This window comes from Crotalus tigris, unplaced genomic scaffold, assembly GCF_016545835.1.
Source record: "Crotalus tigris isolate CLP2741 ecotype Arizona unplaced genomic scaffold, ASM1654583v1 scf7180000017560.2302168, whole genome shotgun sequence".
In the NCBI taxonomy this organism is placed as follows: domain Eukaryota; kingdom Metazoa; phylum Chordata; class Lepidosauria; order Squamata; family Viperidae; genus Crotalus; species Crotalus tigris.
The window spans coordinates 756,812-772,745 of NW_024096474.1; the positions used below are offsets into that span (position 1 = coordinate 756,812).

A 15,934-nucleotide genomic window follows, 5' to 3' on the forward strand; every position below is an offset into this window, starting at 1 on the left:
CATTTAGAAGATACCAAATATTTTTTTAATGTTAGAATATTTTTTAAAAAATCAAATGTGCCTTCAAAACACATCCAACCATGCAAATATGGATTCTTTCCAAAATATCTGTCAGGTTATACAGAAAAATCCCAATTGTGACAGAATGCTATTCATGTCTACTGTGCAAATCTTTGGAAAAAGCATAAAACAACTTCCCTTGAGAAATCTGACTCCTCCACTAAAAGGAATCTAGTGTGATTAAATATTGCATTTAAAGAAAGCTTTGTGAGAACATAGGAGTTCTTAGCTGTGGACTGAAACATTCCTCTTTTTCTCAGCTTCTTTTGGATTTACTTTTCTGTTGGAAGATTATTTTTTTATACTTGAAGAAAACTTAAGGAAAGATTGTTACCATATGGACATATGAACAGGTGTTTCAACTATCTGTGGCCCACAGAGACCAAGAAAACTCCCAAAGGAAAAGCAACATCCAGGAACTGTTCTCATTGGCTATGGTAGCTTCTTTTTCTTTTTCTTTTTCCTTTTCCTTTCCTTTTTTTTTTTTTTTTTTTTGTTTCTTCGGTGACACTCCCTGCCTAGTCCCTTCAGGTGGCTGCTGTGAAAAAATCACACCGAGCTAAGCTGAACTGAGCTAATTCTTTGTCCTGTTGCTGGTCACTGCTAACCAGAGTTTGCTGACAACATGATGGAAGAAATTTCCGTCGTGATGGCCTACGACTCTCATGTCTTTAGCCAGCTGTATGATGAAGATTTTCTAGCCAACTTGGTGGCAATCAGCAAACCTAGACATGTGGTAGGTGTTTATATTATGAAATATGATTTGCTCCAATTTATTTTTAATGTCTGTAACATGAAATAAGCCTTCTTTATCTTTTTCAGCCCTCACTGTTTTAAGAGTTTTAACAGTTTTAACAGTTTCAGGATTGCAACATTGTTTTGAAACATTTCAGATTCTTTCTTGTGTGCAATTCTGAACACCGATGGATTTGGTTATATTTTAGTGCTCCTAACATGAATAAGAGACCCTAAAATTACTGTACTCTAGTTTAGCTATTTAACCTCATGTTGCTTAACCTGTAGAACTAGTGAGCTTATTGCGCACACACAAAAGAAATCTTCTCCACCCTATATTTTATTTGTGTTAGTATAAGGTACAAAAAAGAATGTGTTACATGTATTTGTGTGTTTTGTTTCACTTGACAATAGAGAACGGAGGTAAATTTCATAGAAGAAAGTTGGCTTTAAAGAAATTAATGTTTCTCTGCAGTACTTAGTTTCATTGGAGCATTAAGTCTGGCTATTGTATTGCTTCTATAGAATCTGAGTCCACTATACTCTTGAAAATGTTGGGAATGTTAATCCTTAATTTAGTTGTACAAATATCTAGCTGAGCAGAATTTATACTGAATAATCCAATATACAGTAATCATGATTTAAGCACATTCTCTTTGGGCAAGTATATTGTTGAATAAGACACAGTTTCCATTCACCACAAACTTTACCATAATGCTTTACAAAAAATATTTACTATCTAATAAAACAATAAACTATGCTAGAGTGCTTCCAAATGAATTTAATTTATCCTTAACAATCAAGTGGAATGCAGACTTGTATCCTTTCCTTTTGTGCTTTAGTTTAATAAAATTATTAAACAATTAGTTAATTGTTTTGGCCTTCCAGATAAAGGTTTTGGCAGCTTCTAGCAGTAAATGAGCATTTTTATATTTGCATGTCAAGTAGGTATTTGTGTATATGCATTTGGTGAATAGCCTGATATGCTGAGATAGTACTTTGTACAGGGAGATATAAGCAAGTCACAAAAAGATCAACATTCATAATTAAAACTGAAGAATTAAAAATATAACTCCTATTTTGGGTTCCAATGTTTTCCACCCTTCATCCTCATCTATTTAACTCAGAAAACCTAACATCTAATCTTTTTGATTTCCATATCAAATATGTTACCATTAATGTATTTTGATTCTTCATTCAGATATGAATATACATGTGTAAACACTTGTTCTTAACAATCACCAGATGGAACAATTAATTATACGTAGAGAAATAAAAAAAAATAGAAACAAGGTTTTATTTTTATAAAAGTATCATGGTAAATCTTAGCTTAATAAGAACTGTAAACCTTTGCAACCTTTGCCACTTGCCTCAATCTGTGAAGAAAAATTACTTGAAAATCTGGGCAATATTTTTAGAATATAATAGAGAAATTCTTAGTACAAATTTCAGTAAAAGAATGAAATGAAATAAATTACCCCATTTTCCAATAGGATAGAACATTTAGAAAATAATAGAATAAGAATAATGAAATAAAATACAAGAACCCAATTTCCAGTAGTGCCCCATGCACAATCATATCAGGGCATTTATATCTGTATATAGAAACAAACAATACTTTTTCTTAATATCAAAAGGATATTGCCTCAGTTTATGTGTGATTGTTAATATTGGCCATGATGGTTAAAAGCAGAATTTTCAAACCATTAGACAGCACTAAGACAAGCTAGCAACCAAAGCCACTAATTAAAATTCTTACTAAAAGCCTGTGTAAAAATGGCTGATCAGCTTCCAGTCATGGAGGGATACTGTACATAGAACATAATCTGGAATAGAGATAAAGGAAAGGAAATATATTTGGCTTGAACCCAGCTAGTGAAGGATTTAGTATTGACATTTTCCAGTGCTAAACCTATGAAGTAGCATTTTTCAAGAAAATATTTTCAATCATATATTTTTGTTGAACGCCCAGAATGGAGTTACGGCACTTTTTTTGGATGGAAACTTGTAGGTAGGCAAGGCGGGTTGTATGACGTGTGAGTTCCGGCACCTTTTTTTTTTTTTTTTACAAAAAAAGCACTGCCTACAAGTATGCTAATTCTACCACTCCTCACCTGTAACTATCCTTTTTGACAGTACTATTATTGTAATACAGTAGTATGCAGTGCTAATAAAACATAACAAATATGTTTTTGGAGTCAGTTTGAAATACAAAGCAGAGTACAATATGGATTTTGTAAAATATCAATTTTTAAACAACATTGTTTTAATGTAAAAAAAACCTTCAAGATCATATTATATTACATATAGGGAAGATTTTTGAAATCAGCCCTAACAATCTTGAATAATGAATTTATAGCTTAACTTGACATATTTGAATAGTATTATCACCTTTCCATATGCTGGGAAGAAAAAATCATTGATCCAAGACTGTATTCATGGAATAGCACTGTCTTTCCAATATCAAAGATCATTCTTTTTTTTGTTATACTACAATGCTTGGTAAATGTTCATACAGTTTACTTGGTTCTTCATATACTGATAATTTCCATTTTTATTGTGTAATTTAAAATATGTTAAATATTATAGATCTCTGTAACATGATATTAACTAATGTATAGATTTTAAACCAAGACCTGGCTATAATAGGGTAGACCTAATTATTGTGAGCAAATGTACCCTCACTCAGTTTACACTTCCAGCATAATCAAGTTGACAAGAACTTTTTTTTGTGTCTCTAACTATTCTGTCCCTGGCTATGGAGTAAACAGAAAAGAGAGCTTCTTTGTTGAAATAATTGCCTCTTAAGATCATAAGGAGCATACTTTACAAAAAAAATACATTATCCAATTAATTAACAAAAAACACCTAACTTGACAAAAGTTCGGCCAAACAGCACTTGACAGAAAGTTAGCAGGACCAAGTGAATCTCTGGGGCCTCCATAGATGAGGGCCACATGCATTTTTCTAGGAATAGAACCCTTCCCCATCTGAACACATGGGCCGGCAGATTCCAGCTGGGGGTGACAGTCCTTAAAGGAAATATCAGAGAATTTGCTTAATAATTTTCTAATTCTGCTTGGTTCCTCAAATAGGATTTAAAAATAGAAGTTAAGAGAAATACTAGTGATAGTGTTGAAAACAGGAAAATTAAAATTCCCATCATATGACAGTAATTTACATTAACAAAGTCTGAAGGGTTTGCCCTTCTCATTTTTTTAGTAGTTTATTAATCTGCCTAAAATACATGGAAAGCAATAACAAGGGAAATATATCAAATGTTCTGGAATTTGACTTTTGCTATCAAACATGCTATTTGTTTGTTTGTTTATTATAAATTAGCCATTTAAACTTGCATAATATTCAGGTCTTTGTGATGTCAAAGACCCCATCAGGCAACATGGGGCGTTTCACAAGTAGATTGTTTCCTGAGCCAATTCTGCAGTCTCAGAAGTAAATTATATTTTGTACATCATTCTGTGGGATATCTAATTTATTCAAAATGTAATCAATTTTTATGTGAATGAACAAAATATTTTGTTCAAACTAGTTGTTCTCTGTGTTTAATTCTAAAAATGAAATAACTCCTAAAATGATTAGCTAAATATTTTAATAGGATAATGGAAATAATGTATACAAAGAGTCCATATTTCAGAAAACATTGTGAATATAGATGATTATGTAATTTTCTGTAGTTTTTTTTTAAATCATTTTTTAAAAAAATGTTGGATCAAAATTCTATTCTAAAATAATGGAGAGGATTTGTATTAATTAATATTTCTCCAATGAATTATTTGTGTTCTTCATTAGAACATTCAGTACATACATTGTAACTAAAAAGATAAGTAGTCTTTTTTCTTGTCTCATAGAAATTGATTTTGGAATAAAGCAAAAGAATAACTTTATATACAAATATAGATTCTTAGTACTGTTCTTTTATCTGTTTCTGAAAGACAGATCTATTAAGCTAGTGAATGTACTGGGTCTTATTTTATCACTTTTTGAAAATTAATATTCACATAATACTAAAATGCTTTTTCTGATTATAACATTTTAGAAATATTAAAATATTGACTGGCAAAAGGCATCTTAAAAATAATGCTTTAATCTTACATTGCAAGAATTTATTGCTATGATACCACAAAACAATTGTTTTGGCTTCTTCTCTTGTTACACCAATAACATTGAATGTAAGACGGATGCAGGCATTTTCAATAATATGAATTTTTTCAAAGGAAAAAGGTTTTTTGCTGCTCTGAAATCCTTTAGTTTTTAAATCGAGATGAATTATTTCTGTATGGATTAAGTAATTAAGTAATCTCTATATCTAAATATTATCAGAGCGATGTGAGAAACTGCAATTGATTAACACGTTTCCATGCTACTTCAGAATATGAAATGGCCTTAAAATAGCATTGATTTCAACTTCCCTGGAGACTTTGTATTTTTTATTTTAAAATTCTGGACTTTTTTCTCTCTCTACCAGAGAAAATTTAAGTAGCTTAATGGAGAGATAAATACAGTAGATCTGTGCTTCTTATTAATATTTAACTTTGACTTTTCTTCCTTCTTTGAACAACCCACATGTTTTCAGTGTTGCGTTTAATTGCCGGATGGCTCTGCGCCCGGCTTCTCGATCTAGTCATCGGTCCGTCCGTTTTCTCTACTTGGTTTGTTCTTAAAGGGCACACGTCTCTTGTTGTGTTGGTATCTTCTGAGGTTACCATTTTCTTTTTTGGGGGCTCAGTCACTTTCTTTCTGCTAGCATACGCCGGTTGCTTTTGCTTGCTTACACTTATCCCCTTTTTTGGTTCTATTCCGGGGTCCATCTGATGCTGATGCGGCCCTGGCACTTTGATAAATAAGTAGGTTTTGGGTTGTGGTTTTGGCACTTGGTCTCTAAAAGGTTCGCCATCATTGCCCTAAGGCAGTGGTTCTCAACCTTTTTAATGCCGCGACCCCCAACCGGTCATAAGTCGAGGACTTTCCCTGCCCAGGAGCACCACACATGCGTGGTGCCGCCCCCTTGCCGGCCGAGGTGTAGCTGGCAAGCAGCAGAGACAGCGCAGGCTGACCACCGGCTGGGCTACCAGCTGGCCCAGCCCAAAGGAGGTAAGGCACCCACCGGGCCCCACGCGTGCCAGCAATCCTCTCTGAGCCCGCCGGCCTCCCACCTCCCACCTCTGGTCCTCTTTTACTTACATTTTTAGCAGTTGCTCAGGAGGGAAGGGTGGAAGCTTCCAGACAGCTCGCCTTCGCTGCAGACAACTTGCAGCACTGTTTGCAGAATGGGACTTTTGGCAGGGCAGAGCCAGCCTGGACAATTCCTATTGGTTTTTGAAAGCCAATAGAATTAGACTCTATTCAAGAGAGTCTATTCTATTGGCTTTCAAAAGCCAATAGAATAAAAGAGGGAGTAGCACAGCTAAGGAAAAGGGGGAAAAAATGGCGGACTGCGTTGTTTGGCGACCCCCGTGAAATGGTCGTTCGACCCCAAATGGGGTCCTGACCCACAGGTTGAGAACCACTGCCCTAAGGACTCCACGTTCTAGTACTGAGAGATCAAAAGTAATTTCTGTCCAGGCAGTTGATTATTTTGCATGTTTTATAGCATGCCTAACCTGCCTCATCTGCTTTCACCAAAAACACCAGTTGCTGTAGTCTTTTCTCCTAAAACGTTGGCTCTAGTTCTTTCAGTATTTTAATTGATCTTTTTTTTTCTTTTTCCAATTTAACTACTTTCTGGTATGCAATATTGCAAAGTATAGTTACATTGTCAATTCATGTTATTACTTCAGCTGCTTTATTTTCCATTCATTTCCTAATCATTCCTGGTATAGGAATTTTTCCTTTTTAAGCAGCTAAACGCCGGATTGAAATTTGCATTGAGCTGTCCATCTTTACTTCAAGATTCCATTCTATTCAGTCATTCCCAAATCCAGTAAGCTAATGTAGGCAGTACCTTATGGAAAATATTAAAAAAATCTTTGTTGTTTCACTAGAACCATAATCATTTGGAAAAGCTGTATCATGTGTATATTCTCATTTTCATTTTTATCTAGGATCATTTATAAAAAGCTATTAAACAGTTATTTTATTCAGCAGCCAGTTAACACTATAGGTTACACCACATCTCATATACCATATCATTCGTTTTAATGGTAGTTGGTTTCCTTATCATTTTATGCTTTCTTCCTTGTATTTACAGATGCTTCTGTTGTTCAGAGATAGTGGTAAAGCAGCAGAGAATACAAGATAGGCACTCACAGAGAGGTATCCTAGCAACTCACTGTGCTACAAATATGCTGCGTTCCCAAGTGGAAAATAGAGAAAGAATAGAAAGCATTCTAGTGAGCTTTGCTTCTATTCCTGCAAAATCTGGCTTTTGAGTGATAGGTTTTGAGCCAAGGACACAAAGAAAAGGGGATTGTGTGTGTCTCTGATTGGGTATATGTGAGAAATAAAAACATCTATTTTGCTTTCAGTAGAATTTGTGAAAATACTTAGGATTTTCATTAAACTTTCTTGCCAAAGTTACACCAGGCTGGGGTTATCTGGGTTAACTTTTTTCTGTGTCAACTTCATTTATGTTATCTGATTTGTATAAAAGCTGAAATCTTTGTAAGTCCAAGTTTTTCATTTTTGTTTTGGCAGTTATCAGAGTCATTTGAAATAGACAAGTTTTAAGACTCCGTTTACAGACCTCCCATCAAAAGAACTTTTTTGATAATATTTAGAACTTTGGATAAGTTACCTGTGTGCACTGCATTAGGCTGTCTGATGAGACTCTAGATCAGGGGTGTCAAACTGCCGGCCCATGGGCCGGTTGCATCATGTGGAGGCCACGCCCACCCCACTCACCATGGTCAACTTACCATGGGACAACTTGCCACAGAAAATTCCATGCATGATAACTGAACTTGCTAAATGTTATCTGTTACTGTTTCTTAGACATTATTTCCATTTTTGTCAATGGAAATACTGTGAAAGAAACAGTGGTGGATAACATTTATTACATTGAGTTTTCCCACTTGAAATTGTCTCTAGCAAGTTGTCCCATAGTAGTTGACCTATAGTGAGTTGGCTGAGGCAAGAAGGCCACACCAAGTTGTCTGCGGCAAATTGTCCTAGACCCCTGTAATTTCCATTAGCTTAAGTATGTCCTATTTCTCATTAATTCTTTCCTATCTTCATGTTGATTGCTCTTTGTACTGTCATACAGTATGTGTACATTTTTGGGGCCTCATTATGCCCTACTCCCATTGCCTATCTGTAATTAGAACAATTATATTTTAGTTTTGGTGGTTTATATTATAATGGGAGGAGCACTACTCCCACACAAATATTATGGGTCTTCGTATGAGGTGCACTGTTTTTCAAAATAATTTTCTTATAATCACATACATTTGTCCCAAATCCCTAATTAGTGCCATTTATAAAGATCCCCCCACCAAAAATCCCAGACCATCTTATTTTGAGATGGGTACTTAGCTGCTGCTCTTGGCAGTGGAATGTGGGATTTCCCCTCCCCTCCACTATAGTAATAGAAATCATAAAGTTCCATTGTGAATTGAATTATATTCCCCAAGTTTAGTCTCATAACTCTGTAGTCTTCTTGAGGAGAGTTAACATATCTATTTTCATTTGAAATGTACTGGCAATTCTTTGGAGGATCAAGTGACTATCTTGCTGATGGTCAATATACAATAGCTCCTACTTCTCTTAGTCCCTATATGTCTTGCTAGAGTAATTTTTCACCGCGGATGTTAACCTGAACAGTACCTCTTTTGTTATTTATTTTTATTAACCTACAGGTGCCTACAAAGAAGCTAAAGAAATATGAGAGAGAATATCAAATGATGAGGGAGAATCAGCTGCAGCAGGAAGACCCTTTGGATCGATACAAGGTAATGGGTTGCCATGTGCTCAGATACTTTACAAGCTGAAGGGAGAGTTCTGGCCAGTGAATTCACAGTGCCGGTTATGGCACATTTAAAAAGACTTATTTCAGATAGTTTATTGTTAAATTTTATATTTTACTTGAAACAGTTAAATTTATTTTATTTAAGAACAATATATAATGTTTTTATTTTCTCAGTTTATATGTTTGTAGGTTATACTTCTGGGAAACTGCATGGGATGCTGAAAAAGAATGAGGGATTCTCTACTACTGACATGCAAAGGAGGCAAAGAATTATGTTTAGACAAAGTTATGTGTGGTTCACTGCCTTAGACACATTTTGGAAGGCAAATGCTTCCATAATTGACTGGCTGCGCTGAATTAATGATTTTTTCCTCTATGGTGCAAATACTCTTGATGATTTAGTAATATTTATAACATTCTTGATCTGATAGACCAGTGGTTCTCAACCTTTCTAATGCCGCGAGCCCATAATACAGTTCCCCATGCTGTGGTGACCCCCAACCACTTATACATCACCAGGTGCCAGGGGCGTGGCCAAAGAAAAGGGGAAAAAATGGTGGACAGCCTTGTTTGGTGACCCCCGTGAAATGGTCGTTTGACCCCAAATGGGGTCCCGACCACAGGTTGAGAACCACTGTGATAGACTGAGACACAGAGGTGATGAAATAATTCATTTTATTGAACCACATTTCGATGTTACGTTGGTTCCAAGTAAAAATATAACAGAATTCCTTAGTAAAGTGGAACTCTAGTTTTATCCATTTAGTTCCTTTTTTCTCTAAACTCCCATAACTAGTTGCATGGAACAAAATGGTAACCTGAAATGGAAGTTTGAATAGTATTTCCACCACTAACCTGTTCTTCCACTCAGTTGGCATATATTATATACATATGATACTTCTAGCCTACCTTACAGGGATGTTGTAAGGATTATTGTGGTAATGTATTTGAACCACTGAGGTTGAAATGGATTTTATTAAATATTAGGGCTGAATAATTGCACTGTGTAAAACTATTAATAGGTCAAATTACTTTGATGTTTCTTGAACTTTGTAAGTATTGTTCCCCATAATATCTATTTGGGGCTTAGAAAATACCCAAAATACCCAAATTTATTTCTTTTTAGACAAGATAAACCAAATTTTGAATAATCTGGAAAACTGAAACTTTAATTACTATTACTGCACTGATATAAAGCAGAGCTTGAATTCTAGCTTAAAATAATGTGTGCATGATGTTCATGTTACATAATGTCAAATTATATAATTTTAAGATTTAGATCTGCATTCACATATAATTTAGAGGTATTGTCCCTCAAATTGAACACTGATATATTGAGTGTTGATTTTGTTACCTTGCAAATGTTGAATTCTGTGCAAGTAAGATTCTATATAGAATGGAAAGGAAAAGGAGGGATGGATTAGAATTGAAGAATGTTAAAATTGTGATTTCAACTGTTCAGGTTTTAATATGTATAATTATATACAAAAGAACGATTCAGTGTTATAGCCAAGGCATTCAAATATGACAATGTTGCAGGCAATTCTTAAGAAACAATTTTGTGTTAAAATGCTAGATTTTAGATTATTATTGATGGCAAGAGGTCTTCTAAGTCTTGAGGGTTTAACTATTATTTTTTGATAGCTCTACGTTCTTTGAAATGATATATGTTCTTAAAAAGAGTAGACATAACTTTGTTAAAGGATTTTTGAAGGGGGGGTTATAATTACTTTACTTTCCCTTTATGTACCAAATAAATTGGAATTCACTTTTATATAACAATCTGTGATAAAATATTAATATTGACAAAAGACATGAATTTGATAATAATGTTTAAGAAACATTATTTGAGTTTAAATTAGTAGAAGTATGAGATAAAGAATTTGCTAACGATTATAGTTTCACATATTATTTACAAGTCCACAGAGTGGAATCTGGATGGATTACATACTAGTCTCACTAGGTACAGGATGTTTCTGTGGCAATAGCAGTATAGATAATTCACTGTTTAAAGGTTTGTAACAGTGGGATGGTACTTCCCTAAACATTCCTCAGTGGAAGTTTAATGTTGCCTTACAACTAGATTAGTCCACTTTTCAATCAACAGGGTAAAAATGCAAAACTAGGAAGTTTTAGGAGGAAGAGAGCTTTGAACATTGCGGAACCCTATGAAAATGGGATCTAGGGATCAGCCTCTTCTTCACCAGCCACCACTAATTGGAACAAGCTTTGAAGGAAGGAAAAAACCAACAACAATATGGTGACTCCAATTTCCAACCCCCAGAATTGGTGCAGAAGGATCTGTGATTAGCAGTATCAAAAACCACTGAGAGATGAAAAAGCTCAAGGACAGATGTACCACCTCTATCTTGCCTCCAGCTCAGGTCATTGATAAGTATGAACAGGGCTCTCGCTATACTACATACCAGTCTGTATCTGATTGGAATGAGTCTAGATAATCCCCTCCCTCCAGAATTCCCTGTAACTGCAGCCTGATCACCTTCTTGACAACCTTACCTTGCCAAGTAGTTATATAAGCTAGTTGAGTTCAAGGACTACCAAAACGGAAGGCATCACCCTCTCTTTCAACAAGTGCAGATCTGCATGATTTTATCTTCCAGATAGTTAGCATTTCCTCACATTAGCTTAGGAAAAGGTCCTATGAGGTAATACTGATTTCTATATGGTAATCCTTAATATGGGCTTTTATTCATGTTTGATCACATTCACTCCAAGTCTTCTTCCAATGACATATCTACCATATCTTTTGGTCCTTTGTCTCCCAGAGTTCCTCAATAAATCAAAATTGGGTACAGGCAATGACCACATAGGAGTTATGTAATCGAATGGACAGAATTCTACCTATTCCAAGTGGCCACCAAAGACTCAACTGAACCCCTTCCAGATCCTCAGGGAAAATCCCAAACTCCCACGGCACCCATCTGGTGATAGTGGACTGATGGAATAGAACCTGTCTCTCCATAAGGAGGCAGCACAGTGAGTTGGGAAGTAACTGGAGAATTATCTGTCCATGGCAATGGACTGATATTAAAGTTCTCTACTACCACAGAATGGACTGATATTAAAGTTCTGTACTATCACATCACAACTGCCTCAAAACAAAATAAAACAGATCAGTGGGCAGCTATAGGTATGTGTTGGGCTGTTGAGGATTTGGAAGAGATCCATGGTTGCCGTGGTGTCCACAAACTCCTGAGCTGTCCTGGACTGAGTGCCACCAAGCAGCAGATTAAAATCTCCCAGCACCCTTAGCTTTGGGGACTTTATTGCCAGTTTGGCAGTAGAATCTAGCAACTTGGGCAAGGATGATGCCTATCAGCAGGGAGGGCAGACCCCTGGACATAGCTCTGTTGCCTCTATTTCAATGAGAGAATAAATGGTTGATTTTTAAGATAGCACTTGTCTGGACCTCTGGCATGAACTCATCCTAAGGAATGCAACCCAGTATCAGAACTTGCATACTTAATATCCAGAAGTCTGATATGGATTTTTATCAATATTCAATCAAAAGGAATATAAAGATGGTCCTTTAACCTAACAGATTGAAGAATTCAGGCATTTATCTGAGTTGAATTCTCCCAGGAATCAGAAGATTTATATACTGTTAGATTGCTTTCTATTCCAGATTTCTCAATAGTATCAAATGAGCTTTTAAATTTTGGAATTTCAAAATGAATTGGCTTGGTCATCTAAAAAAAAAACAAACATCATTGTTCGGTGTCTTTTACTGTAGGAAACATCTGTCTCTCCATCTTCTAAAAGCTTTGCCAATTCAAAATGAATATATTATTACTTGTGATCTATATTCAACTGGTGTTTAACTCACATCACCTCATGCTTCCCAAAAAGTCCTGATCTGCAAATCAACATTACCATTTCTCTCAACATTCATTGTATCTGTAGTACCAACTGCCGGTTTTTTTGTGCTTCAGTAAAGCAAATATCTCTTCTAATATGATGGTTATACAGTGAAAGGTATCCCAACTTGCTCTCTAGAAATCTTTTGTAGCTTGAGAGTGTATAGATTTTATTCAGGAACGAGTCATAGAGTTCCGATAATGGCAGCTCTAAACAATGAGTCTTCCTTGCATAGTTTCAGTCTTGCCAACACTGGAACGGAATTGAGATTGAGTGGCTCTACTCATTGGTTCTTTTCAGAATCAGTCTCATCCACTGACATCCATTAAGTAAGTGGATCCAGATTGTCCCAGTTATTTCTAAAAGTAGAAAGAAAGAATTTTGTTCACAACTCTTTCCTTGATGTTATTAGGATTCAGTATAATCAAGTGAAACCTGTTGTCTGCTATTGAAAAGAAAGTTTGGATAACCAAGCAGGAGGAATTTGGAAACGGAAGAAAAACATATCCTCATTGTTATTTAAGGATTAAAGGATGATCAAAAGAGATGTTTCTCAATGCTGAAGACTGCTTCATTCAAAGAACTTTGGATACATTTATGATACTGTGAATCCTTTTGTTAATTTTGCAAAAATATGGAAGGACTCGGTGTGCTGCATGTACCCATGCTTATTCATTGATAATACTAAAATAAATTCCCCCTGTTTCCTGAGTGATAATATATTCAAACAAACACAGCCTTTTTACAGCTGAGCGTTACCCTTCTCTCTTTATGCACCACTAAATGAAAGAGTCCCTAGTTGCATACTGCCTTGTTGAATTCTTTCACTATCCCAAAGAATATTGGAGCCAGATACTTGGGAAAAAATGTGAACACAAGCTTTTTCTTTTTAATTTTCTACATCGTGAGACATTAAGAGAAGATAAAAATAGTTAAATACATGTTGCTGATCCTAAGTAATAACAGGTGGTAGTTTGGAGGGTCTGCCATAGTTGATGGGAAATCTCTAGTCAGAAATTGTGGAGAGCTGATCGTTTTAGATTTACTGAACTGGATGCATTATTTGTTGAATGCCATGTTCCTTTGTCAGTTGTGTCTTCCTCTGAAATGTCTGTATTCCACTATCATTGGAAAAATAATCCCCTGGATTATCAGCGTTCAACTTTTGTGATAATGCCTGAAATGTGGGTATCCCATTCATAAGAGAGGCAGTGTTTGGTGTGGATGGATGTGTAGATATTTCACTGAGTTTAAATATATTGCTTGTTTGCTGTTCACTTTACTTAGCTCTGGTTTTCGTTCTCTGTCATAATGATAGCTGCTGGAGGAGTAACTGTTAATCTGTTAGCATAGTAGTCTAATGAATATGGTATACATTTTTTTTGGATTGTGGTCCATTTTATCAGACACATTGAAGATAATTGTGACCCTGTTTTGGACAGCCTGTATGGAGTGAATACTGGATATGTCAGTGCAGTTATTATGTTTTGAATTTAGCTCAAATGAGATTTCATATTATTTATTCATTAATGTATATAGGTATGTGCATTTTTTTTAATTCAGCTTTCAGTAATGAATGTGTTCTTTTACCACATTTTTATTGTTTAGTTTGAAAAGTGCAAATATATGATAGAGGAGAGGTTGCCTTGAAATATCATTGCTTATGTTAATCTGGATTTGGCTAACTTGGCTACTTAGATATTATTTAAATAACTTATTACATAGTATGAGTTTGAGTAAAAAGCATATGCCCTGAATAGCGAAATCACATTTCAAAGCTTTTTTCCCCACAAATATTTTCCAAACTTGGTTCTTTCTTCATATTAATAGAAACTTCATTATTCAGAAGGACTGCAATTTGTTAAGCAATTATTTCAACAGTGAGTAGAAAAGGCAGTTTTGTAATACTGCTAAATTTCTCTAGATTTCTAAACCTTTTAGTTAGACAGACAGCAAGATCTTTGATGCTGCCTTCAAAGTCTGTTGGCTTTAAGAGTTTTAAAACTTAAGAGCTCATAGACTTTGAATATTACATATAACCAAAATATGAAAGTCTGTGCATAAAGACAGCAGATGTAGGAGGCAGGCTGATTTGATCCATTAAAAAAAATCAGAGAGTGGCAGTTTGGTGTAGTGGCCTAGAGACCAGGAGACACCATGAGCTCTAGTCCCACCCTCGGCATGAAAGCCAGCTGGGTGACTTTGGCCAGACTCTCTCCCAGTATGTATTTTTAAATTACCTATAGCAGCAGAAAACCCAGTGGAAAATATGAAGTCTTTTAGCCCATAAAGGCTAAAGTAATTCGTAATAATTTATTATACATTTAATTTTTTCATTTGGGCTTGGAACTTTTAAAATCCCAAGCTAACCAATATCAAAAACTCTCTTCTACATTTCAGATGGTATTTTTTTAACTGAAAAAGTACATTGTATGTATTTTGGTGAAAGATAAGACACACCCAGCTTACAAGCAATAGTGAAATCTACTTGCGTCAAGTGGACCAGTTGCTGTAATTGTTTATTCTTTATTTTGAGTACTCTGAGCTTTCTTCCATTTGCTTTAATAGACCATAGTAGGAAATAAGCTATCTCTCAAAAATGAAGCCCTGGACCTCCATGCAGAATTCTCAACTTGGTGCTTTGTTCACTTCCTAATTATTATTGATTTGCCTTTAAATTTCATTGGATTGCTTCTCTTTTTGTTTCTCAACTTTTTTTATCCATGATTGAAAACAGTAGTTGCTTTGTGATAGTGCTAGAGGTAAGTTTTATTTGACTATATGTTGTTGATTTGGGGGGGGGGTGTCTTTGGAAGTGCAGTATCCTCCTTGTTAACTGATAGTTGAGAATTCTCTCTCACCTTTTCAGTTGATGTTGCAGAGCCCTGAGATTTGTATTTGGATGTTACAATCCTTATTGTTAGAATACAGATAATATAGAAGTGGAAAAAGTGCTTCTGTTTACATATTTATCTTAAGTTTGGCCGACATATGTGGTGCATAAACTTTATCTGTGTAGAAATATTAACAGGTAGGTTGTTTTAAAATTATACCTTTCCCAGAGGCAACAGAATCAATCTGCTTATTCCTTGAGATGCTTTAACTGCCTTTCCCTCTGAGAATGTTGGTGCTTTTCAGGACTAAAGTGATTTTTAATTACTGGGTTTTTTTTTAAAAAAATAATCTATTATTGCAAGAGTTCTTTCTCGTTGAGAAGATGGATTAAGTCTGGTATAACAAGACCCTTCTTTTTCATCTCCAGAAGAAAGCTAAGAAAAGATTGGATGCATTGGCTTTTTAAAAATCATTCGCTAAATATATTGGACACATTTGGCA

At 35.2% G+C, this 15,934-nt stretch overlaps 1 protein-coding gene across 7 annotated transcripts in view; it reads left to right on the forward strand.

The window, feature by feature from the left end:
- LOC120310235 (rab GTPase-activating protein 1-like) overlaps positions 1-15,934 on the forward strand; it is a 102,601-nt gene that overhangs the window by 62,847 nt on the left and 23,820 nt on the right. For 3 of the 7 annotated variants that reach the window (XM_039348439.1, XM_039348450.1, XM_039348459.1), the window contains one exon: positions 8,610-8,702. In XM_039348439.1, coding sequence (XP_039204373.1) covers positions 8,610-8,702 — 93 coding nt within the window. Of the gene's footprint in view, positions 1-320; positions 797-8,609; positions 8,703-8,893; positions 9,272-12,982; positions 15,361-15,934 lie in introns of those variants that run through there. The other 4 variants (XM_039348497.1, XM_039348488.1, XM_039348443.1 and 1 more) reach the window with 4 other exon arrangements.